Genomic DNA, 23,101 nt, shown 5'->3' with positions numbered 1-23,101 from the left:
GTTGGTAAAACATCGTAAAACTCAGACCGTTGGAGAAGAGCAAGCGTGCATGCGTTTTTTTTCTCTATACTGACAGTGCTTTGAAAAACACTTAAGGCAGGAAAGGTGTGAGCGTGTGGGACAGCACATTTTATTTTGATTTCATCTGTGCAGCATGTTTATTGCATTTCAATTATGACTAATGTCATGATTCCCAGTTTGTCTTCCTTTGCATCCTGCCCTGATTCTTCTCACCTGTGTGTTGACTTTTGTGTATTTTAAGTCTTGTGCTCCCCTTTGTCACTTTGTCCTGTCCCGTCTTGTCCTGTGTCTCCAGTGTCTTCAGCATGCACTTTGTCCAGGTTTTGTTCCTTTGACGTTTTGTTTAATACTTTGCTAGTATCCTTTCATTTGTTTTGTTCTGATTAAATTTGGGTCTTTCCTGAATTTAAACTTCAAAGTAAAGCCTTTCCTCGGTATGCCTCCCTCACACCTTACCCAATAAACTCATGTATTTGCTAACAACAGCGAAATTATTGTAGTAAAAAGTTCATTGAACCACAGAGAACATTTAGACCTGATGAAGTCAGACCACCTCAGCATCATGATTCCTTCTTGAGTGCACAAACAGAGCAGCTCTCTAAGCTCTGTCTGTTCTCACATTGCAGCAGCTTTCATGTGTTCTTGGTTCTTTTGCTTCATCATCCATTGTTTCCTCTTTAGAAACATCTGCATGTCACATAATTATGTCTACATCCATAAAGAAGAACCAACAGTGAAACTAGAAAGTTTATATTTTAAGTAGTTTATTTTCAATTCTATTAATTTTTTTTTTTTGTGAAACCTTTTTTATGCCCGACCCCCGAGCTAGCACTTCAGGCAACAGTGGCAAGGAAAAACTCCCTTTTAACACCTGCTGATGGCCGGGTGGGTTTCTTGCAGCTCCTCCTTCCTTCCAGTCCATCCTGCTTGATGCTAGAGAATTTGGTGACTGCTGCATCTTTTTTCAGGGTAGCTCAGCCAGAGCGGGTTGCCTCGCCTCGGGTCGATGCAGACCAGCTCTGCTCTCCTCGTCTGCCTGCACAAACTGTGTTGGGTTGTTCGAATATTTGCAAATTACAAAATACTGTATAACCATCCATCCATCTTCTGAACCGCCTATAGTCCATCGGCCCGAATCCCATAGCTGGACTGATAACTGCTTAAGTTATCAGTCCAGTAAGTGCTGAAAAAGTTGATGTGAGTTTAATATTTAAATCTGAAAAATCTGAAATCTGTTCCAGTATTTCCAGAGAGTCTATTGCAGTCTAGTGCAATCTATGCACTGCAGGAAGCATATATAAAATTTAATGTATGTGTGTCATGGTCAGGATCTTGTGTCAGTGAGTTTGGTTTTGACACTGTCACCTCACATGGTATCCTGCTTGTGTGAAACAACAGTGACTGTGACTGGCTGAGCCTGTGAGGAGTAGGAGGAGGAGGAGGAGGAGGAAGAAGAAGAGGAGGAGGAGGAGCTTTCATCTGTCAGCCCAGGCCCGCCCTCCTGCCGTCTGTCCTGGGTTTGGAGGCGAGAATAGGGAGAGGGGGCCGCTTTCTGTGTGCCGTCGCTTCGGTGAAATCGAGGGAGGAGAGCGGTGAACATGACGTCCAACATCAGGTACAAAAGCCGGATCCCCGTTAAAACAGGTGAGCAGGATTCTGGATGTTTTCATTTCCAGCGGTGTGTTTTTTTTTTGGTGAGGATCAATGATCGCTTCATGCTTGTGTCTCCCTGGGCGTCGCTCTGCATCCCTGCACCTGCGCCTCCTCCACATCCATCCCGTAATGACCAACAGAGGACAGCACAGAGGTAGGAAGCGGCTTTGTATGTGTTTATGTGTTATTATGTGCATATAAAATAAAGAGCACTGTCAGAATATAGCCACGCACAGGACCACATGCGTGCAGCAGCGCTTCTTAAACCTCGCATTTTCCCTTGTTATGATCGATGTATAAACGCACGATGCTCTGAGGGCAGCCGTGCCATCACAGGCTCTGATCAGCACGCTGACAGACGGAGGGGGGTTAGGTTACATTTTTAGACGCGTATGTGGAGCAGGCCGGCGCCACGAGAGGCGAGCAGCCGACATGGTACCCACACGGCAGCATCCTCTCCTCTCCTCTCCTCCCCATCCTCTCCATCCTCTCCTGCAGAATTATTAGCGATTATCTGTCACTGATTGGACGGATGGACTGACCAATCTGTTAACGATGCATCAGCACGACTCTGCCTGTAGTGAACCCTTCCTGGCCTGACCATTGTTCAGCTGCTGCCACATGAGCCTGCAGGGGAGGTCGGGTCTCTGATGACCCTGGGCCTTCCTCCTCCTCCTCCTCCTCCTTCTCCTTCCTCTTCCTCTTTATATAGTGTCTGATGACAGTATTTGTATTAATAGATTCCAAACAGCATCCACCATCAACCACCATTCCACCATGAGGAAAGCTGATGGTGGATATGTTTATTTTTATATAAGGAGGGGTAATAATAGCCTGAATAATCAATATGAATATTTTAGGAATAATCCATATAATTGTGTGGAATAATACTGCTATAGGTCCATCATGAAGCTTCAGAGAGGTGTTAGTTTTGCAAACTGAAGATGGTGCTGGTGAATCATGTATCAGCATAAAAGAAGGTGTCATTGATTTTAAATAGAAAGTAAATAAAGAGTACGTGCAACTGTTGTAAATGTAAAATAAAGGAGGTGTGCAGCTTCAAAGTATATAAACACTGGAGAGAATCTACATTATCGTATAGTAAAGTATATAAAATAGTAAGTTCCTCTAATGAAGAAGATTTTAAACACTTTGGACTTACTTTGTGGGAATTAGTTAATTTTTCTTCTTCATATTTATCATATCGATGCAATCAAAGCAACTGGTGCTCTCCTCCTACAAATATTCACCCTCCTCTACTACACAGTGTGTCTGCCGTTCACTCCTCACTCCCACATCCTCCGCTGCATCCGACCCTGTCGAACACTTTAAGAAACATTTCTCATTCTGGACTGTCCAGGCTGCGGAGGAGGAGGAGGAGGAGGAGGAGGAGGAGGTTTGACTGACTTAATGCTGAGATCATAACCGCTGAAAGTATCAAAACTGATAATCAATCCTGAATCAATATTTTCAGAACACTCTCCCTGCCTCCTCTTTCCACGTCTCCCTCACTTCCACCACTCACGTCATAAACACTTCCTCACTTCTCGCACAGTGTTGCCAGGAAACGTCCGTCGTTTTAAAAAAAAGAAAAAAAGAATCTGTTTTCATCACTTCTCTGATATGAAGGAGCACAGACGACGCCATCTGACCTACCCACAATCCCGTGCAGTGACTACTCTCTGTGTGGGTGGATATTCTATGAATATATTTTTCTACAGATTAGAGCCACAAAATCACAGTTTTATCAGCAGTTAGCTGGGACATTATGTCACCTCGACAGAGCGACATGCCTCTGTGATGATATCATTAAACTGCAGGAACCTAAAGAAATTAGTTACAGCAGCTCGAGTGGCCACAAATCCACATAGTAAGAACCAACTTAAAAAAAAAAAAAAGAAGAAGCCTCTTATAATTTTCATGTTTTATTTTTCATCTCTCTCCAGCACATATTCACCACAGAGTAGGGTGGTTAAATCTTTGTGAGGTACCTGGAAGGGTGGAAGGTTCCTGGTTCAAGCCTGCTTGGGGCCTTTCTGTGGACTGTAGGTGTGTGAGTGTGTGACTGGTTGTTGTTCGCCCTGCAGTAGACTGCTGACCTGTCCGAGGTCTGCATGTTTCTTGGCCAGTGCTGGCTGGGTTAGACTCCAGCCACCCTGTGTTCCCATCTGTTTGTTACACAGGTTATTTCAAACACTGTTAAAATGTCACCATTCCTGTTGTTTTACCTTTTTTGGGAGGGGGGGGGGGGTGTGACAGGTCACATGACACACTGATTCCTGCCTGAAGCAATGAACAGATGTGCATGTGTGTCACTTCACATCCAGATACTGCTCCTACTTCTTCACTCCCCATTGTCTCACTTACTCCTTCTGTCTGTAAACACACACACACTCTCTCGCTCTCTCTCTCTCGCTGCCACAGATGGGACGCTCTCTGGCTCCCTGTGAGGACCAGCTGCAGTGCAGGAGCAGCCGTGTCTCTGGGGGTTGGGTGCGGTATTAAAAGAAGGGATTTGAACCCCCTGCAGTTCTGGCTTGTCAGCAGAAAAGAGAAGAAGTGAGGGGCTGATTCAGGAAGTTTTGAACTGCTTCTCTGATCACTTCATGTGTCTCAGTGTTTTTGCTTAGTTTGATTTAAACACTTATGTCCCTAAAACCTCCTATCTATGTGAAGCACAGGGACAACAATCCTGTTTTATTGTGGAAATCTGCCAAAATGTGTGTTGGCCCTGAGCCTGTTGCCTGGCAACTGTTCATAGCCAATAAAAGCATAACCCAGAGTAAAATGGCAGACTATAACATTTTGACTGGTTTTTGTGTGCAACAGATATCAGACTGTGTGAGTTACAAAGGTATGGAGAGGTGGGTTCAACTCAGAGTCGGCTTCAGTCTCTGTGTTTAAGCTAAGCTACCTGATGGCTCTAGTTTTAGCTTTTATATTTAATAGACACACATGAGACCTCCTCATCCTCTGTCTGCAGCACAGTTTTGGGTCAGATTGTCCCGACACTTCGCCGTGCTCACCACTGAACTACTGGATATAAAAGTCCTTTCAATCATTTTATAAACGGTGGATTCACATTTTCAGTTTCTATCTTGACTAGAATGTAGGCCAGTCCTGCCAACATGTGTGTATAAAATTCCCTAGTTGGCGAGTGACCAGTGCCTCTGTAAGCTGCTCCCTCTCGTCATCAGACACTGTGCACACAGCTCATTCCGTCACGGACCATGCAAACTAAATGTGTAATACCAGTGAAGTCCCTGAACGTTGCATCAGTTAGAACAGTGTGCGTTGGTGAAATTCAAATTTTCTAATTTGGGGACTGACCCCATCTAACAATTAACGTACAGAAGTCACATCTTCTAATCTGCAGAGGCAAATATAAAACACACTGTTCAGCCCACCTTTCTTGCATGTGAACATATTTGCGATTCTTTTGTAGGTGGAATTTATTCTGCACAAGTTGTGTTTTTTTTAATAACATCAGACAAACTATAGGGAAACTTTTGGGATCATGTTTCATGTTTTTATGTTTTTGTAAAGGCCATTTAATACAGTCTCAGTCCGTGTAAATGGCGTGGAACCCACCTGCATGTACGCTCCTGCAGCGTCTGCCTCTGCCTGCTCTCACTGACAGTGATCGCTTTTGTTCTTGTTCAGGTGTTGAAGGAGTTTTTGCCCTGCAGTGTGTTTTCATGTGCACATATTTTCATTTTGTCAGGCTGCAAACATGCATGTAATGCCAGTGAAGTGTGTGTGTGTGTGTGTTATACCTGAGACAGCTCCCTTCTCTAACACTCATTTTGCCTCAGCTCTGTGTGTTTGAAAGCTTTTTGGAGAGCGACTGCAGGCTGACCCACATAGAGAGTCTCTTTGGGGGAAAAAATCTTTTTAAGTATTTGGTCGACCTGGATTATAAATTCTTTGGCAATAGGGATCAGGAGTTTGAGCAGTAATCTAATGAAATGAATGAAGAGATTATTTCATAACTTTCCTCAGTGTAATAAATGGCAAAATTATCCAAATTACAGTTGTATAATTCCGCTGTAGATGATCATGTTTTATATGGTTTTGGACACTTTGAGACTTTAAACTCCACACTGGTGAAAAGTAATAAATAAACGTTAGATTAAATGCATCTGTATCAGTGATGTTGTTGAAGGGAGTGTGTAGATTTTAAGTCATGACACACACAAAAATAATCCAGCTGCTCTGACCACTGTTTAAAGATATTGAATGCACTCAAACAATAATCTGATAATTTGATATAATCCCAAAACACACTCAATCATTTGGAAGCAGGAAAAGTTACCTATATATGAATAAATGATGAATTTATGTGGGACTATTTTTGTCTGCGGATTAATACACATCTGACATGTTTGGGGCGATTTACAGCAGCAGGATGGCGTTTGATGATTGATGTGTTTTAATATGTTTTGGACCTCAGTGGTGCAGCCATGTTACGACACAGATGACAGTTGTTGGTTTCGGTCTTTACACTGGATCTGTTGACAGAAAGTAAACTCTGTACGTATGAGGAGTTCCTGTGTTGTTTCGCACAAAGTTTTAACCATATAAGGTGAGGGCCATTCTTCTATAAGAGCCTTGGCAGATGCTGAAACTGTGCAACGATGAGCTAGTGTCCTTCAGTGAAGCAATTTCATTGCTGCCTGAGCAATTACATGCTGTCAGATTAGCATGTTAAAGAGCCAAGTGCATGCAGGCCTCTCTGTCTCCATGGAGACAAAACATAGGAAAGAGTGGGGGGGTATGGGGGGGTGCATTTTTATGTTGTTTTTCTCACCCACCCATCCCCTTCCTCTCTGTCTCCCTCACCTCCTCTCTCTCCCCCCCTCATCTCCCTCTGTGCTTCACTTACGGGTCCACCATCCGGTCGGCCAGCAACAATTTAGCGGAAGCATTCGGGGTTAATGGTGTTAAAGTGTCAGCAGGACACTGGGAGATGCAGAGAAGTCATCGGTAAAGGTCAGCGCTCCTCACTGCTGCATCCCAGGCCGTCTGGCTCCACACACACGCAGGGTTTAAAGCCTGGTTATCACCATGATTACACGGACAGCGCATTTTCAACTGATCTGAGCAGAAGTGAAAAGTATCTGCACACATTTCTGTTGTTGCCCTGATGTGTCATGTGTATCTTGACTACCAGCTGTGTGAAGAGTTAATGCTGATACTCAAGTGTTCTTCACATTTCAAAGTCCTCTGCAGACAAACTGTGTCTCTGCTGTGGTGTGGTATCGCTGTGTGCTGCTTCTCCTCCTTGAAAGTCTTCGGCAGAGTGTGTGCTGTATTAGATGTGTGTCTGTATCTGTGTGTGTCCTGGCAGTGTGCAGTTGACTGCTGTGGCCCTTTGTGATTTGCTTCCTTAAAGGCCACGTCTTTGTATGACTGAGAGGAAGCAGTGGAGTGCTGCCTGCTGACTGAGTGGCTGATCTCTGGATCTCTGCCTCTGCCAAACCGTCCTACTTACAAAGAGCTTAAGAAGTCACCTCCTCGTCGCTTTGGTGACATGACAGAAAAGAGGCACAAAGTTAGAGGCCGGTCTGTTTCTCCGACATCTCACACACTTCTTCTAACTGGATAGTACAGTTGTTGTACTTGAAAACAAGTAGCAAGGTGGACGGACAGACTGCCTGCAGACCAGTTTGTCCCTCGTTGTAGTGTTTCCACTGTTTGGATCATTCTTTACTGTCTGGTTCAAAGTGGTGGAAACTCATTCTCCTCAGGCCAAAGTGATGCACAGCTCTATGTCCAAATTTAGCAGTAGAGTTCATAACAACCAAGCAAAAAAAAGCACCATGCACTCGGGTTGTCACCATGATCAAATTTGAAAGTGACAATAAAAGTGTGACTAAGAGACTTTGTGTGTGTGTGAGAGAGAGAGAGAGAGAGAGAGAGAGAAGGGACAGCTGGCCAATGAGAAAGGCTGACAATAAGGGGGAGGTTTCGCCACGGGGCTATTGTAAGACCATTTCTTGACATCTGTTCCTTTCTTCTCTCCCACTAAACACACACACACACACTGACATCTCTGTCTACCATGACCTAAACAACACACTGCTCTGCTCTGTGGCGTTAGCATCACACCAGCTGAGAAACCTTCTTCTGTCCAAGAGACATCGAAAAGCTCAAACCCTCCACTTTGTGGTCCTCTGTCTCCCTCCTGTGGTGTGGAGTTGTGGGCTGTCGTATCCTGTACGTGGCATCACGACCGGGTGTGCCGGCTCTGGAGGGAAAAAAAGGGAAAAAGTCTTGTTTTATTTCAAAGAGCATTTCAGTAAGAGCTCTGCTGCCCACATCATGTATGAGTCGGACACACCCATCGTATGCTCGCACATCTGGAATAAATTCCAACCTTTGCCATGAAACGTACCTCATTCACCTACACACACACAGAGGATGGCATTGCGGCAGCATAGATACATAGAGTACGTGTTCTTTCTTGAAAAGAGACGAGAGCATTGAGATCACTCATGAAGCCACAACACCGGTCGCCTTAACCTTAACATACTCTGCTAAGAAGCAGCTGATTGAGGTTACACAGGGTGTTTGAGATGCGCACGCCTCACTGAAAGTCTATAAAAGTGATGTTCATATCATGCAAATATGTTTGTCATCTAACAGGCTAGTCAAGTATTCTGTGCTCCTCTCACACCCCCTCCCCAAAATTGCTTTTCTTTCTCATGACTGCTCCTAACACTTAAATGCTCAATTAAAAACAGAATTACTCAGTCATGTTTAGGGCACACACACATTCCCTGAACATTTTGATTGACACATTAATACACTTGACAGTCTGACATTCCACAGGCCTGCGTGTACCTGCAGTGTTTGTGTCTTTTTCTTTTGTTTACACTGCAGCTTTTGTCACTGTCGAGTTCAAACAGGCTCCTTCAGATGAACAAAGTGAGACATCCAAACTTCCTGTATGTCCGTTCCCCCTCTCCGGTGGTCATTTCTCTCAGTGTAGGAGTTTATTTTTCAACCGTCTGAGCTGGGGGAGGGAGTCAGGCTGAATGAATGAGTTTCTTTTAGACCTTCGCTTCTTGCATCCCTCCCTTGTTTCCTCCCTCAAATTGCCACCTCTCTCTTACTCTGTTTCCCTCCCTCTCCCTCTCTCTCTCAGTGAGAATTCCTCCATACCTGTCTGAACAGGGAGCGTTAGGCTGCCGTAGGGCAGAGGAAAGAGGGAAATAAAGAAAAGGGAATAAAGAGAAGGAGGAGGAACACGTTTGAGGGGCACAGAGGAGTTTTACGCTTTTTTCCTCACTCTCTGCTGGGCTGTTTTTCCAACTTTCTGAGTCTTGTGGCTATTTCGGTCCGTCAGTGTTGGAGCGGTTTAGGATGGATGCCATCATGCTGCAGGAAAAACTGGTGGAACGGCTGCTGTGCCCACGAGTGAGAACGGCCAGACAGAAGGTAAAGAGCTGCATCTGTGTGCCAAAAGAGCGTAAAGAGATAGGAAGAAGGCAAAAACAGGAAGTCCTCACACCTGCTGACTCTCTGCCAGCATGGTTTCACTGTTATCTCTGCTTTTCTGTGTTTGAGATCAGATATTTCACACAGTGTCAGATTTACTGCTCAGATTACTCCTTGATTTATCTGCTGTTTTCCTCATTCTGACACCTCTGGCTCTTTGGTGTCTAATTACACTGTGGGTTTTTGTGTGTGTGTTTTTAATGATGTGATCCTCACCCGAGGGGGCTGTCGGAAATGCCGATGACAAGTTATGACAGCGTATGAGGACGCTGACTGTGTGCTTGGCTTGAGTGTGTGCACAGTGAAAAAGAGCTTTTCAGGTCTGTTGAATGTGGCTTCTGTCTGTCTGAATGTGTTTTTCTATCTACACATGACATGCAGCTCAGCAGGGTAAAGATGACGCTCTGCCAGATGCAGCCGGACGGACAGCTACTGTCCAGCACAGTCAGAGACTGGTATCCTGTGGTTCTCTTTGTGTTTTAGTGGAAAGTCTGAGGCGGTGGTTATTCTCAGCTGCTCTCAGAGGAATGTTGCGCACGTGTTTTTCCATGCAGTTGTAGATTTTCTGTGTTATAGACGCCGTCTGTCTGTTGTGGTAATTTTTATTGCTGCTGCTGCATCCATTTTGTCTTCACATTAAAAATCCTCTGAACTCTCTCACACTTATTTAGGGTCTGACTGTTTTGTCACTGGTTTGAGCGAGAGATAGCTGGTCTAAGTGCTTGAATAACATTTAATAAATAACATTTTTTTCTGGTTATACTGAAGCAGTTTTTGTCTTGATGATAGTACCAACAAACATAAACATAATCAAGTGGAGCACAAGTAAAAGCCTTCATGTTGGAGCTAATAGAACCTTCATGGAGCCTCCTGCTAACTTGTGAACTTTCTTTCTGCTTCAGTGAAGTCATATTTGGTCTCCTGACCTCCTCGTGACTGAATTGATTTTCTCAGATCTTTAATTTTGATTGACCAACGGTCTAAACTCCAACAATACTGTATTGATGTGACATTTTCACACATATGAAGCCTGAACTTTATTGAGTCAGACAAAGGTCAGTAAAATGTGGAAGTGACAAACATGCTGCATCCACACATCACATGTATTTTAATTTTAAGCCCACAGTGTACAGTGTACAGTGTACAGAAGAGCTCCTTGATGTCAAATATCAAACATACATTTCAAGGTCTGCTGTGGAGATAAAGTCAGGAACCATCGGCCCTCTGACTTGATGTAAAAATTCATACTTCACACACACTTTGTGTCTGTACACCGGTGTTCATGAGAGCACTGGTTCTCAACAGTTACAGTAAATATTGATAATTCTGTAGATCATCAGTTCTGGGAAATCCTGAATAAGCACTAAACACCTGTTTTCCTTTTTTCAGGAAAAACAGTATGTGGGCTTTGCAACTCTGCCCAACCAGGTCCACAGGAAGTCTGTGAAGAAAGGCTTCGACTTCACACTGATGGTGGCAGGTGTGTGTTTGTAGTGATACACTGATGAACTTCATGGCAAATTTGGAAGAAAGTGTTTCTAACATATTTTATATTGTGGACCAAATATTATACTTACATCATTTAAAAGTTAACACCTCGTCAACAGCTTAATAACCTTCATTAAAAAGTTAGTTCAGGTTTAGTTTATATCTTTACACACACATTGTAAAGGTTTCTCTGTGTGTGTGTGTGTGTCTGTGTGCTGCAGGAGAGTCCGGTATGGGAAAATCCACTCTGGTCAACAGCCTGTTCCTCACAGACCTCTACAAGGACAGGAAGCTACTGAACGCTGAGGGTGAGTCTGCAGCATCATCCATCAGACATGATCACCCAATCCTGAAGGACATTCAGTACACTGTTTATGTTGAATGCTGGGCTGTGAGTAGTCGATTCCTAATCTGTACTTATGTGACTGTGTCTCACAACTTTAGTAACTGTCCCAAATATTTTGTTGAAGAAGGTCAGGACATGTTGAATGACCCTGTCTGGTTTCCTCTGCTTTGCAGAGCGCATTAATCAAACTGTGGAGATCATCAAGCATACTGTAGACATCGAGGAGAAAGGAGTCAAGCTCAAGCTAACCATCGTAGACACACCAGGATTTGGAGACGCCGTCAACAACAACGAGTGGTGAGCGGAGACGATCTGACGACTGTCTGATTTAACCTGCTGCTGGAAGAGCTGCTAATATGCCTGTGTGTGTGTGTGTGTGTGTGTGTGTGTGTGTGTGTGTGCGTCTTAGTTGGAAGCCGATCACAGACTACATTGATCAGCAGTTTGAGCAATACTTCAGAGATGAGAGCGGCCTGAACAGAAAGAACATCCAGGACAACAGAGTCCACTGCTGCCTCTATTTCATCCCTCCATTTGGACATGGGTAATCACACACACACACACACACACCTGAACAGAACCACAGATGTTGATGAACTTCTGTTTCCTCCACAGGCTGCGTCCGGTGGATGTGGAGTTCATGAAGGCTCTACATGAAAAAGTGAACATTATTCCTCTCATTGCAAAAGCCGACTGCCTCACACCCAATGAGATAAAAAAGCTTAAAGACAGAGTGAGTTTAAGAACTGCAGCTCCATGCTGAAATCGAGATGCCGGCAGCGTTCTGATCCACATATTCATGTGTGTGTCTGCTTTTATAGATACGAGAGGAAATAGACAAGTTTGGAATCAAAGTGTATCAGTTCCCTGAGTGTGACTCTGATGAGGACGAGGAGTTTAAACAACTTGATAAAGAGCTGAAGGTGAGTCTGTTTTACTGCACATTAAACTGAACATGTAGACTTTTGATGAAACTGCCTCCTAAACCTCTGCATGAATGCATGGAAGGAAATATAAGCAGCAAAAAGTCTGTTCCTGGCTCAACACCTAACAGTCAGGCTCCTCTGGAATTGCTCTTTGTAAGTGTGTTTACGAGCATGCTAAATCAGTGTTTGTTGGCAGAGAGGGGTTAAAAAGCATCCGGTCCTTGTGTGTCTGTGTGCAGGAGTGCACCCCGTTCGCTGTGATTGGCAGTAATACAGTGGTGGAGGCTCGAGGGCAAAGAGTGAGAGGCAGGCTGTACCCCTGGGGGATTGTTGAAGGTAGGTTCATCTGTGTGATCTGCTGTCATCAGCATTAATGGATTATTCATTCATTTTTTACACGGTACATCTTTTCCCAGTGGAAAACCAGTCACACTGTGACTTTGTCAAACTGAGGAACATGCTGATCCGTTCGCACATGCACGACCTTAAAGACGTAACCTGCGACGTCCACTACGAAAACTACAGAGCTCAGTGCATACAGGAGATGACCAGGTATGTGACGCTGAATGTGACACCGTGAGAAGCTGTAAATGCTCAGTAAAACACCTGGATATTTGGTGATGTTTACAGATATCAGTGCTGATTTCCTGATTTGTGTGTGTGTCTCAGTAAACTGGCTCAGGATAACCGTATGGAGAGCCCCATCCCCATCCTGCCGCTGTCCACTCCAGATGTGGAAACTGAGAAGTTAATCAAGATGAAAGACGAGGAGGTACAAATGAGCTTTTTTATAATAACAATACAGGACAACACATAGGTGGTATGGTATTACTTAAGATAAGATAAGAGAGAAAAATAAGAAATCAATAACTGTTGAATTAGAGGATTGGTGGTAATTCAAACCTTCCTCTCTCCTCTCCGCTGCAGCTCAAGAGGATGCAGGAGATGCTGAACAAGATGCAGCAGCAGATGCATGACAAAGACCAGTGACGTCTCTCAGCGCCAAGCTGTGCTGCAGCGCCACCTGCTGCTTCTCCCCAGAAGGACAGTGAGAGCTTCAGACTAGGATATAAGATGTTAGTGGCGCCTCTGGCTGTACATTTATCTTCCGTTTGGTGCTTTGTATAGTTTGTCTGGAGGTTTTTTTTTTCTCTTACTCGGTTGCCCATTTTGAGCCCCTCGCTGTGGTCTTAACACATATGATATAAATGTGTAATTTAAATAACTCCTCAGTGTATCTAATTTATAAATGCGATGCTAAACTTTTTGGATATAATGTCAGGGTGTGTGCTTTTGTAACGGTTGTTGGTGATGTTTTGAACATGGATATTGTTTCTATGCGTGTTTGAGTGTGTGAGTGTATATTTCATGACATTTTCTTTGATATCCGTCCATTAAACCCTTATATTTGCCCTTATAAAGGAGCCACAGTGACTTTTCCTATATAAAATCCAACTCCTGCTCTGATTCTTTTTTCTTTTTTTTTTTAACCTACAGTCAGTCAGAAATCCTCTCCTGAGCTGAAAATGCACTTATTGCCAGTGGCTTACTGTGAATGGAGAGTCTCTGACATAATGAGAGGGTACAGGGTGCATGTGCAAGCATGCTGCCATTACTCATATCCGCTGAGCGCCTATTTTTACTGCTTTATAGCCGATGCCCTGTGCTTGTATTAAATGCATCATGACCTACAGTCCGCTTTGTTGCCGCTACAGGAAAAAGTAAAATCAATAACGGGGAGCAAAAATACATACAAGCTCCTGTTTTGAATTTCTCTCCTTGAAAGTGAGCCATTGAAGTCGTGCAACCTACATGTGATTGTTTAAAGGTGTGTGTGAGTGTGTGTGTGTGTGTGTGCCTGATGCTGATGAACTGTACATATTTTGCCTGAAGGCTGTGAGCTCAGCCTGTGTCCCATTTACAAAGGTGTGACAAATAAACTCTTGTTTTTCTCGTCAGTCCGGCCTCAGCGTTGTTTCTCTGAAGATAATGGAGGAAACCGTCCTGCGTCACTTCCACAGAGTCCCTCAAACAGCCAAGTCAGGGATGCTGCAGGGACCTTATCTGCTGATTCATATTTATCTCCTGCAGGCAGCCTTCCTCTGCATGCAGCAGTGCAGAGGAGGAATATGCAAACAGAAACAATGATGACAGAAATATCTGCACTTTTTGGTAATTGCAGCAACAATAAGGATATATTAAACTACTTTTAAATCCTATTATAACATAAAACACTGTCATTCTTTATATTTGGTGTCATTTAATTAGCTGTAACTAAAATAATTAAATGCAGTGGCGTAAAATGACAACACCCCCCCCCCCCCCCCTCTGAGATGTAGTAGTAGCAAAATATTGAAGTAGTCAATTACAATTATATCAGACTGATATTTAAGTACAATATCAAAATAAACCATGTCATCATGCCTGTTTTCTATTATATCAACATTCTTAATAATTACAAATAATAGAAAAACATTTCAAATTGTAGGTTTGAGAATTAACAATGTGCATGTAATTCGCATGCGTGTGCACAGGCGTGTGTGTGTGTGTGTGTGTGTGTCGTCATAATTTTGACAGCAGTCTTTATCAGTAAGCACCAGCTGGCAGTAGCACACAGTGTTCATTCAGAGCAACTGTAATAAACTTCAGCTCCTGAAGACACGCAGCACAGAAGGTAACTGTCCTCAGACTCTGACTTCATTTCTTTACTGAGATCAAAACACTCTGTCAGGGATCTTCTCTCCTCTTGTCTTCTCTCCAGCCATCGGTCACCATGAAGGGGCTTCTGCTCCTGGGTCTGCTCCTTGTGTTTGGAGGTCAAACATCGTCAGCATGCCCCCACCTTTGCTCCTGTCATGGCAGTCGGGTGGATTGCAGCAGCAGGTCTTTCACCTCCTCCTTGCTGCCCACCAGTTTTCCTGCAGGGACCACTGAGCTCCATCTACACAACAACCTGCTGACCACCCTCCCTAACGGGCTCTTGGATGACCTGACCCTCCACTCTGTCTCCCTTCACGGTAACCCTTGGGTTTGTGACTGCGGTGTCCTTTACCTGCGAGCGTGGCTGTTGAGTCAGCCCACCAGTCTCTCGTCTCACCTGGGGGTAAACTGCAGCTCCCCCCCAGGGCTGAGAGGGCGTCTGGTGGTGTATTTGACTGAGGAGGAGGTGCTGGAGACCTGCCACTACTGGTACTGTAACCTGGCTTTAGCCTCGCAAGTGTGTCTGTTTGTATTTGTGGTGGTGCAGGCGGCTCTGCTGGTGGCTCTCATCATTTTCCTGAGGAGGTTCGAGAAACTGTCAAAGGAGGCGAGAAGAACCACAGAGGAGAGCTTCACTGCTGGGGAGGGTCGAAGGGACAGTGAACACATGCCTTTAAAGGACAGCGCCATCTGACGAGAAGCTGTGAGGAGCTGGTCCTCATTTGCACACTTCAGGGAAAATATCTGCAAATATAATTTTTTTAGTTCAAGTGACAAATGACAGTTTTTGATTAAGAAACAAACTGATATATTAAATTAAAATTGTTGAATTTAAGAAGCCCAAGCCCTGTTTTGCCTCCGTGGATGCGTCATTTAATGGATGTCTGCAAAGAAAATATATCCTGTCTGTTTGCTTTATAGCAATTTTATAAATTGCAGTAGCCTATATTTCAATAAATTCCAGATTCTGTATTTTGCAGTTTTCTATTAGATATAATGTGCAATTTGTTACAGAAAAGACACAAGTTATGATTATTTGTTTGTTTGGTTTTCTGAACTGAATTGTGTTTCTTTAAAACAATAACACAAACAAATGGTTTAATTAAAATGAAGTTGCATTGTACGGTAATTGTGTTTCATTTCACCTATTAAATAATAAGAGTAGTAATTTTATAAAGACATTTGAACTGAGAAATAATCACATAATTTGCAAATACCATTAGTAACGTAAATTTAGTCATGATTGCTTGGTTATACATTTTACAACATATGAAACATACTGATGAAACACACTGGTCAATAAATTATCAATAATAAACATTTCAATGGCACCTGGGTTGTGTTATTCCGTAGCGGAACCTTTCTACGATGTCCACGTTTCAGCGGCGGACAGTTTAAACCGAAGGACACGCAAATGTTTACACGTGAGATTTGTGCAGAACTGTAGTTTTACTCGTTTCAGGTGTTTAAATCGCAAATTCCGGTTTCTTCCATTTTAAATAGCAACAGGTTTGTAGTTGGTGTTAATCATAGATATTTATTTTAATGTAAAAATAGTGATTTGTTTATCGTACTGATAATGTTAGCTTGTTAGCTCGGGGCTACATCGTTGAGCAAAGTGTCTGGTTTTTCTGGGTCTGTCTCAGGCTACAAATAATCAGATATGATGTGTGTAAATATTCATTGATTTCCGGCTTTCAGTTTAAAATGGGGAGACTAAGAAAGAAATACAACTGGAAAGGAAGACAACAAAGTGACTCACAACAACCAGCAGATGAGAAGACAGAGGTTGTGGTTGAATTGCAAGGTAATATCTCATGTGATGAGTCCATAAAATGCTGTTTCTATTGGCACTTTATTTCAGACATGTTTTAGTCCTACTTCTCTCCCTCTGTTTTGATCAGATGGGGACAAACTGAAAGGTGTAGATGAGAGCAATGCTTTAGTTCTCCCAGCCAACAAAGCAAAGAAGAAGAAATCCACCTTGCCACCTAGTTCCACTAAAAAGCCACTCACAAAGAAGCAGAGGAAGGAGCTACAGAAAGTCCTGGAGCGCAAGGAGAAGAAAGCACAGGTGAGAGATTGCTTGTACTGCATGTTAGTGCCAAAACTATTTTTATTTATAGGTTATATATAAGACATTTACAAAAATAAGCTTCATTATAGAGAATGTGTGGTGGCTTATTTTGCCACAAAGACTGAATGAGTTCCACCTAACATGTTTGCTTCTCTTCTGTCCAGAGAGCAGACATCCTGACCAAACTAGCTGAGGTGCAGCTTCCAGAGTCTGAGCTTAAGTTGCTGTACACAACATCCAAACTGGGAACTGGAGACAAACTTTACCAGACTAAACAGTAAGGGCATCACACACAGTGTAAAGAAGCAGTGGCTTAGTGGAAAATACAAAGTAAGAGGTTTTCACTGTTTCTAGGTCATCAGATGAAGCACAAGACGGAGAATCGGGTCCAAAGATCAGCAGTTTGAGTGGAGCAAACAGGAAGAGAAAATGGGAAGAAGAAGAAGATGAAGATGAACAGAAGGCAGAAGACAGTAGTGATCTGGATACATCATCTGATGAGGAGGAGGAGGAGGAAGAGGAAAATGAGATGAGTGAACCTAAACAAACCCCTTCTTCCTGTCAAGAGACAGAAAACACACAGGAAGTAAAGGAAGATAAGAAGACATCAGAACAAGTTAAACAGAATGAGAAGATGACTTCAGATCAAGATAAAGTTAAAAAACGGGAGCCGGCAGAGCCAGCCATCTTCATCCCTGTTGACAGATCACCAGAAATACAGGTGTGTGAGTTTAACACATCTGGATACAGTTATTACTTTAGAAAGATGTGTTTGATGTAAGTGTATTTAATCTGCTGCTGTAGGAGGCTCGTCTGAAGCTGCCCGTCCTGGCAGAGGAGCAGGTCATCATGGAGGCAGTGAGAGAAAACCCCTGTGTCGTCATCTGTGGAGAGACGGGGAGTGGAAAGACAACTCAAGTGCCTCAATTCCTGTATGAGGCCGGCTACGCCAGGTAGTTTTATCTGCTTCACTGTGCTGTCCTTCAATGTTTCACTGAATATAATGTAAGAGAAAGCTCATGCAGATGTTTATTTTATTGTAAATTCTGCTCCTTTTCCCTCCAGCGGCAGCGGGATCATTGGTATCACAGAGCCGAGGAGAGTAGCAGCTGTCAGCATGTCTCACAGAGTGGCCAAAGAAATGAATCTGCCCACACAGTAAGAAACATTTATTCACATATTCAAGTTCTTTAAGATAAAGAGCAACAAGGTGTTCAGTTTCTTTGGGCTGATAAGGGCACTGTTTGTGTTCAGGGTGGTCTCATACCAGATCCGATATGAAGGGAACGTGACGAGTGACACAAAGATTAAGTTCATGACAGACGGTGTGCTGCTGAAAGAGATTCAGAAGGTATCATCCTGACTTTCTACTGAGGCAAGTTTAGCTGTAGAATTATTTTGTCTTTCATTTTTATATCAGGTTTTTTTTCTCTTTGTCTTGTGTTGCAGGATTTTCTGCTGCAGAGGTACAGCGCGATCATCATAGATGAAGCTCATGAAAGGAGCGTCTACACAGACATACTCATCGGATTACTATCTCGCATAGTCCCGCTCAGAAACAAGGTAAGAGATTTAACCTCTGTTTTCAGAAGTTTTTGTAACTCTTTCTGCTTCATTAACCTGCTCCCGCCATCCCTCTGTAGAAAGGCATGCCTATGAAGCTGCTGATCATGTCAGCTACTCTACGGGTCGAGGACTTCACAGATAACCAGAAGCTGTTCCGAACGCCTCCACCTGTTATCAAGGTGGATGCTCGTCAGTTCCCGGTCACTATACATTTTAACAAACGCACCCCGCTGGAGGATTACACCGGAGAGGCCTTTCACAAGACCTGCAAAATCCACCGCATGCTGCCTCCTGGTACTTTAACCTATTTGTGTTTGCTCAGAACTAAATACTGTTAAAGTCAACAGGAGAGATTAACCTTCACACACCTCTGTGACGCCTTGTCTATGTCTTTCAGGTGGTATCCTAGTGTTTCTGACTGGTCAGGCTGAGGTTCACACTCTTTGTAGAAAACTGAGAAATGCCTTCCCCTTCAGGAAAGGAAACAGAACTGCTGGTGAGTGTGCAGCCTTCTCATGTGTTGGTAAATCTTTGAGCACAGCTGTTGTGTATTTACTTGCTTTTGTGTCCAGCTGAAGATGAGGAATTAGAAACTTCGGAGGGGATGAGGAAGTTTAAGAAGGCCAAACAGAAGAAGACTGTTGTAAGTCGACTTTCATTAAAACGCCACTAAGAACTGGATGCCCTGAACGACCTTTTGTGTGTTTTAAGTCTGGTTATTCTATGTTCAGTCTCTGCCCCGAATCAACTTGGATAACTACTCCGCCCTGCCGGTGGATGAAGGAGATGAAGACAGAGAAGCAGGGATTGGAGATGAGGAGGACGGGGACTCAGACCTCGATCTGGGAGATGATACTGCCGATACAGGCAAGCCATTCCAGATAAATAATCCTTTTGTTTCCCAGGGGAAGTGTTTCAGATGAGCACCTTTAAACATTCGGCTGTGTGTTTTATCTCTGTAGAGGAGAAGGCTGACCCGTCAATTCCTCTCTATGTGCTCCCACTTTACTCTCTGTTGGCTCCTGAGCAGCAGGCAAAGGTACCAAACTGACACAGAAGTGAAAACAATATGCAGCATAATACAGTTGATTAATTTAGGTTTCAACTTCTGTGTCCTTTGCTGCAGGTGTTCAGGCCTTCTCCACCAGGAACTCGTCTCTGTGTTGTAGCCACCAATGTGGCCGAGACGTCTCTGACCATCCCTGGAATCAAGTACGTGGTCGACTGTGGGCGAGTTAAGAAACGTTTCTACGACAGAGTGACCGGAGTGTCGTCCTTCAAAGTCACGTGGACCTCACAAGCCTCAGCCAATCAGAGGGCTGGTAGAGCTGGGCGAACAGAGCCGGGACACTGCTACAGGTCAGAGCAGTTAAACTCTGCAACACTCTAAAGACTTGAGGAGGATTTTTGCTGAGTTGTGTATCCCTTTTTCTGCAGGTTATACTCGTCTGCAGTGTTTGGAGACTTCAGTTTGTTCTCGGAGGCAGAGATCACTCGCAGGCCTGTGGAGGACCTGGTTTTACAGATGAAGGACCTCAACATAGAGAAGGTCAGTAGGAAAATAAGGATCTATAATTTTGCACCAGATAATAAAACATAGCTAATAAACAAGCTCCTCTTTTTTTGTTTGTGCAGGTAGTGAATTTTCCTTTCCCTACGACACCCTCTGCAGAGGCTCTTGTGGCAGCAGAGCAGTTATTAATCTCGTTGGGAGCTCTGAAGGAGCCGCCTCGCGCTGGAAGGTAACTGTCTGTGCTTCTCTTCATGTCTCTGGCTTTATTGGTTAAAATCTTTGGTTTATTATTTGAAGCCCAAAGATAATATTAGCCATTTTTAGATCCTCCTTAGAAGCTGATTTATATTTTTCTTTATTAAAAGCTTTTATCCAATTTATTCATCAGTGTGAAAGAGATGCAGCGAGCGAGCCTGAGCAGTCCCATCACCCCTCTGGGCAGAGCAATGGCTTCTTTTCCAGTCTCACCGCGTTACGCTAAAATGTTAGCACTAGGAAAGCAACAGGACTGCCTGCCATATGCCATTGCTGTGGTGGCAGCCATGACGGTCCGGGAGATTTTTGAAGACCTCGACAGGTGAGGACAGGCTCTCTCTCTCTTTCTAATGACTTGTGTTTGAAGAAATATCAGTTACTGTGGACGAAAGAAATTAAAATTGATGCTGATGCTTCAGGAGTGCATAAATTTACACAGATTTTGAAGCTCAGTGCGACTTCTGTTTGACTCTTCACAGACCTGCACAAAATGACAACGAGAGCACCAAACTCATCCAGCGTCGAGCTAGGTTGACCCAAATGAGGAGGTTGTGGGCTGGGCAAGGAGCCTCACTCATGCTGGGGGACCTCATGGTCATGCTGGGTAAGCTCACTTTTTGTGGACAGTACTGTGCAACAGATTGTAAAATGGTCTCTTGTGAGGTGACCTATAACGCCCCCATAATATGGCTCTAAAACCAGGGTCCATATTCTTGGATAGAGCAGAATTTTGTGGTCACACTGACTCAATCTTGATTGTGTTGCATACAGGTCTTTGCAGCTGGCTGTGATAAGTATCTCATAATTCTGTGTACGTGTGACTGCAGGTGCTGTTGGTGCTTGTGAATTTGCTCGCTGCACTCCCAAGTTTTGTGAGGACAACGGACTCCGGTATAAAGCCATGGTGGAGATCAGAAGGCTCCGTGGACAACTTACCAATGCAGGTACACTAAAAGAAAACAAAACACAGTCTCGCACAGGTCTGCTGCATAAACCCAACTGAAATCTATTCTTCTTCCTCCTCAGTGAACTCTGTGTGTCCAGAGGAGGGAGTATTTGTGGATCCTAAGATGAATCCGCCAACAGAGCACCAGGTGGTTTGCCTGCGGCAGATTGTTCTTGCCGGACTGGGAGACCATCTTGCAAGGCGGGTGCAGGCAGAAGACATACTGGATCCAAAATGGAAGAATGGATACAAGGTAAGTTGCTCATAAGGTGCTGTGGTTGTGATTTAGGAGAACATACTTGTCTTCATCTCTTTGCTTTTATCTGTTTTTACTCAGACCCCTCTTATGGATGACCCGGTGTTCATTCATCCCAACTCTGCACTTTTTAAAACGCTGCCAGAGTTTGTCGTCTACCAAGAGATCATGGAGACCTCCAAGATGTACATGAGAGGTAATAAGCCTGTTGACAAGTCACATTTCTATCTTATTGAGGGCAGAGTTGCAGGCTGATCACCAGGTGAAATGCGTCTTCTGTCTCTGTGTCAGGTGTTTCAGCGGTGGAAGCAGAGTGGGTGCCCAAGCTGCTGCCTCAGTACTGTCACTTCGGCCCTCCTCAGGAGTCACCAGGACCGTGGTTCTGTTCTTCCACAGGCACTGTCAGGTGTTGCCGTTCAAGCACCTTCTGTAAGTATTCTACAGTGGAGCACCTGTGCTGGATGGTGTCTCAGCTTACAGTGTAGTCATTTCTGTGTCTGTCCTGCAGTCCGTGTGGGTTGGCAGCTGCCTGCAGTGGAGATGGAGTATCCAGATGGCCTGGAGCGCTACAAACACTTTGCCAGGTTTCTTCTAGAGGGACAGGTTTGTCCTCTTTCCATTAATACTCTGAACTCTAAGCACTGTCTGAGTTTTTTTTATATTCCTGTTACTTTTAGTCACTGTGGGCTCAACTGCAGATTACTCATGAAGTATAAAGACCTCCATCAAACCTGGAAATATGTGCAAAAGCTCAACAAATGATGTCTGTGCTTGACCAAACCTAAAAAATGTATCTCCTTTAAACAGGTTTGTCCAAATCTAAAGAAACACTGTCGCCACCTTCTCTCAAACCCATCCATCATGCTGAAAACATGGGCAAAGTAAGTTGACACTTGTTGCTTTTGTTGTTTCACACATTATATTTCAAAGTTTAACTTTTTTCTTACTTATGTGTCTTTACTGTTTTAGGTTGCAGCCCAGGACGGAGGCTTTACTGGGACCTTTGGTGTCAAAGAGGGTTGACTGCAGGGATGCACTGCTCTCTGTCTGGAAGACTGATGCAAAATGTGAGTATTTAATGTAATTTCTTTCTTCTTATTTCGGACAAGTCTTCATATCTTATTTTATTGTTTATAATTACTTTCTGTCCTCCTACAGTCCTGTTGTCTGCATACTGCCAGTGGTTACCTGAATCCTTACACCAGGAAGTAGCTAAAAGCTGGCCTCCCACTGAAAGGCTGTCATCAGAAACACAGGAGTAACACCATGGACTTTTGACCAGAGACTTAACACTGACCTTAACATCCAGCAAACCCACTCCAGGGCTTCTTCAGTCTTTTGGTTATATAAAGTTACATTACATAATCACAACACTGCCTTATATCAGTTTTTGTATTTTATGCTCTGTTTGTATTACATGTAAAGATATTTTCAGACAGAAAATATATGATTTAAATATCTTTAACAATTTTAACTTGTTATCGGTGTGCTGCTGTTGTTACTGTATGTCTGATTTGGTCTTCATAAGACTTATAAAGGCTGTGGCTGTGAAAAGGATTTATGTGTGTTTTATATGCTTTGTGTCAACTGAGGTTAAAAAAAAGTGTAAAAATCCTTATGTTACACAATAGCTTAGCAACCTGTGAAAATAGCTTTTGGTGATGAACATGTTCCAGAAACAGCAGAAAATCAGTCACTGTAGGATTGTGACATAATGTTTTAATTTAGGGAAACCCAACTTGGCTTTAGTGAAAGCTAATGTCATCAAATATATGTAACAATTTAAGAGTTTTCTTAAATAAACGTAAAAGTAAGTAAAAACTGTCCTTTAAAACAGTGTTTTAAAGGACT

General features: G+C 43.5%; 3 protein-coding genes across 4 annotated transcripts; all 3 read left to right on the top strand.

The window, feature by feature from the left end:
* The first annotated feature begins 1,522 nt into the window (after positions 1-1,522).
* On the top strand, positions 1,523-13,882 carry septin5a (septin 5a). 2 transcript variants are annotated; one of them, XM_028414077.1, is made up of 12 exons: positions 1,523-1,665; positions 1,815-1,828; positions 10,567-10,657; positions 10,887-10,973; positions 11,185-11,308; positions 11,421-11,555; positions 11,627-11,744; positions 11,833-11,934; positions 12,177-12,273; positions 12,354-12,489; positions 12,607-12,709; positions 12,865-12,927. In XM_028414077.1, exons 1-12 carry the CDS (start codon positions 1,620-1,622, stop codon positions 12,925-12,927), a joined length of 1,116 nt encoding a protein of 371 aa, XP_028269878.1. In that variant the 5' UTR covers positions 1,523-1,619. The 2 variants fall into 2 exon arrangements, with proteins under 2 accessions (XP_028269878.1, XP_028269877.1); XM_028414076.1 differs by lacking the exons at positions 1,523-1,665; positions 1,815-1,828 and adding an exon at positions 9,043-9,117 and having other exon boundaries at positions 12,865-13,882.
* Positions 13,883-14,371: 489 nt separating this feature from the next.
* On the top strand, positions 14,372-15,654 carry gp1bb (glycoprotein Ib platelet subunit beta). The gene is made up of 2 exons (XM_028414078.1): positions 14,372-14,611; positions 14,699-15,654. Exon 2 carries the CDS (start codon positions 14,711-14,713, stop codon positions 15,329-15,331), a length of 621 nt encoding a protein of 206 aa, XP_028269879.1. The 5' UTR covers positions 14,372-14,611; positions 14,699-14,710; the 3' UTR covers positions 15,332-15,654.
* Positions 15,655-16,009: 355 nt separating this feature from the next.
* dhx37 (DEAH (Asp-Glu-Ala-His) box polypeptide 37) lies at positions 16,010-22,973 on the top strand. The gene is made up of 27 exons (XM_028415200.1): positions 16,010-16,146; positions 16,339-16,444; positions 16,542-16,711; positions 16,879-16,991; positions 17,069-17,435; positions 17,519-17,667; positions 17,780-17,872; positions 17,969-18,065; positions 18,164-18,277; positions 18,358-18,574; positions 18,678-18,776; positions 18,853-18,923; positions 19,012-19,147; positions 19,243-19,319; positions 19,407-19,639; positions 19,718-19,829; positions 19,916-20,022; positions 20,182-20,370; positions 20,528-20,652; positions 20,876-20,992; positions 21,075-21,247; positions 21,332-21,446; positions 21,542-21,679; positions 21,759-21,853; positions 22,058-22,131; positions 22,220-22,317; positions 22,409-22,973. The coding sequence occupies exons 2-27, from the start codon at positions 16,345-16,347 to the stop codon at positions 22,510-22,512; spliced, it is 3,483 nt and encodes a 1,160-aa protein (XP_028271001.1). The 5' UTR covers positions 16,010-16,146; positions 16,339-16,344; the 3' UTR covers positions 22,513-22,973.
* The last annotated feature ends 128 nt before the right edge of the window (positions 22,974-23,101 follow it).

This window comes from Parambassis ranga, chromosome 9, assembly GCF_900634625.1.
Source record: "Parambassis ranga chromosome 9, fParRan2.1, whole genome shotgun sequence".
Taxonomy (NCBI): domain Eukaryota; kingdom Metazoa; phylum Chordata; class Actinopteri; family Ambassidae; genus Parambassis; species Parambassis ranga.
The sequence above is the reverse complement of the archived record's forward strand: the minus strand, read 5'-3'. Positions and strand labels throughout refer to the sequence as shown.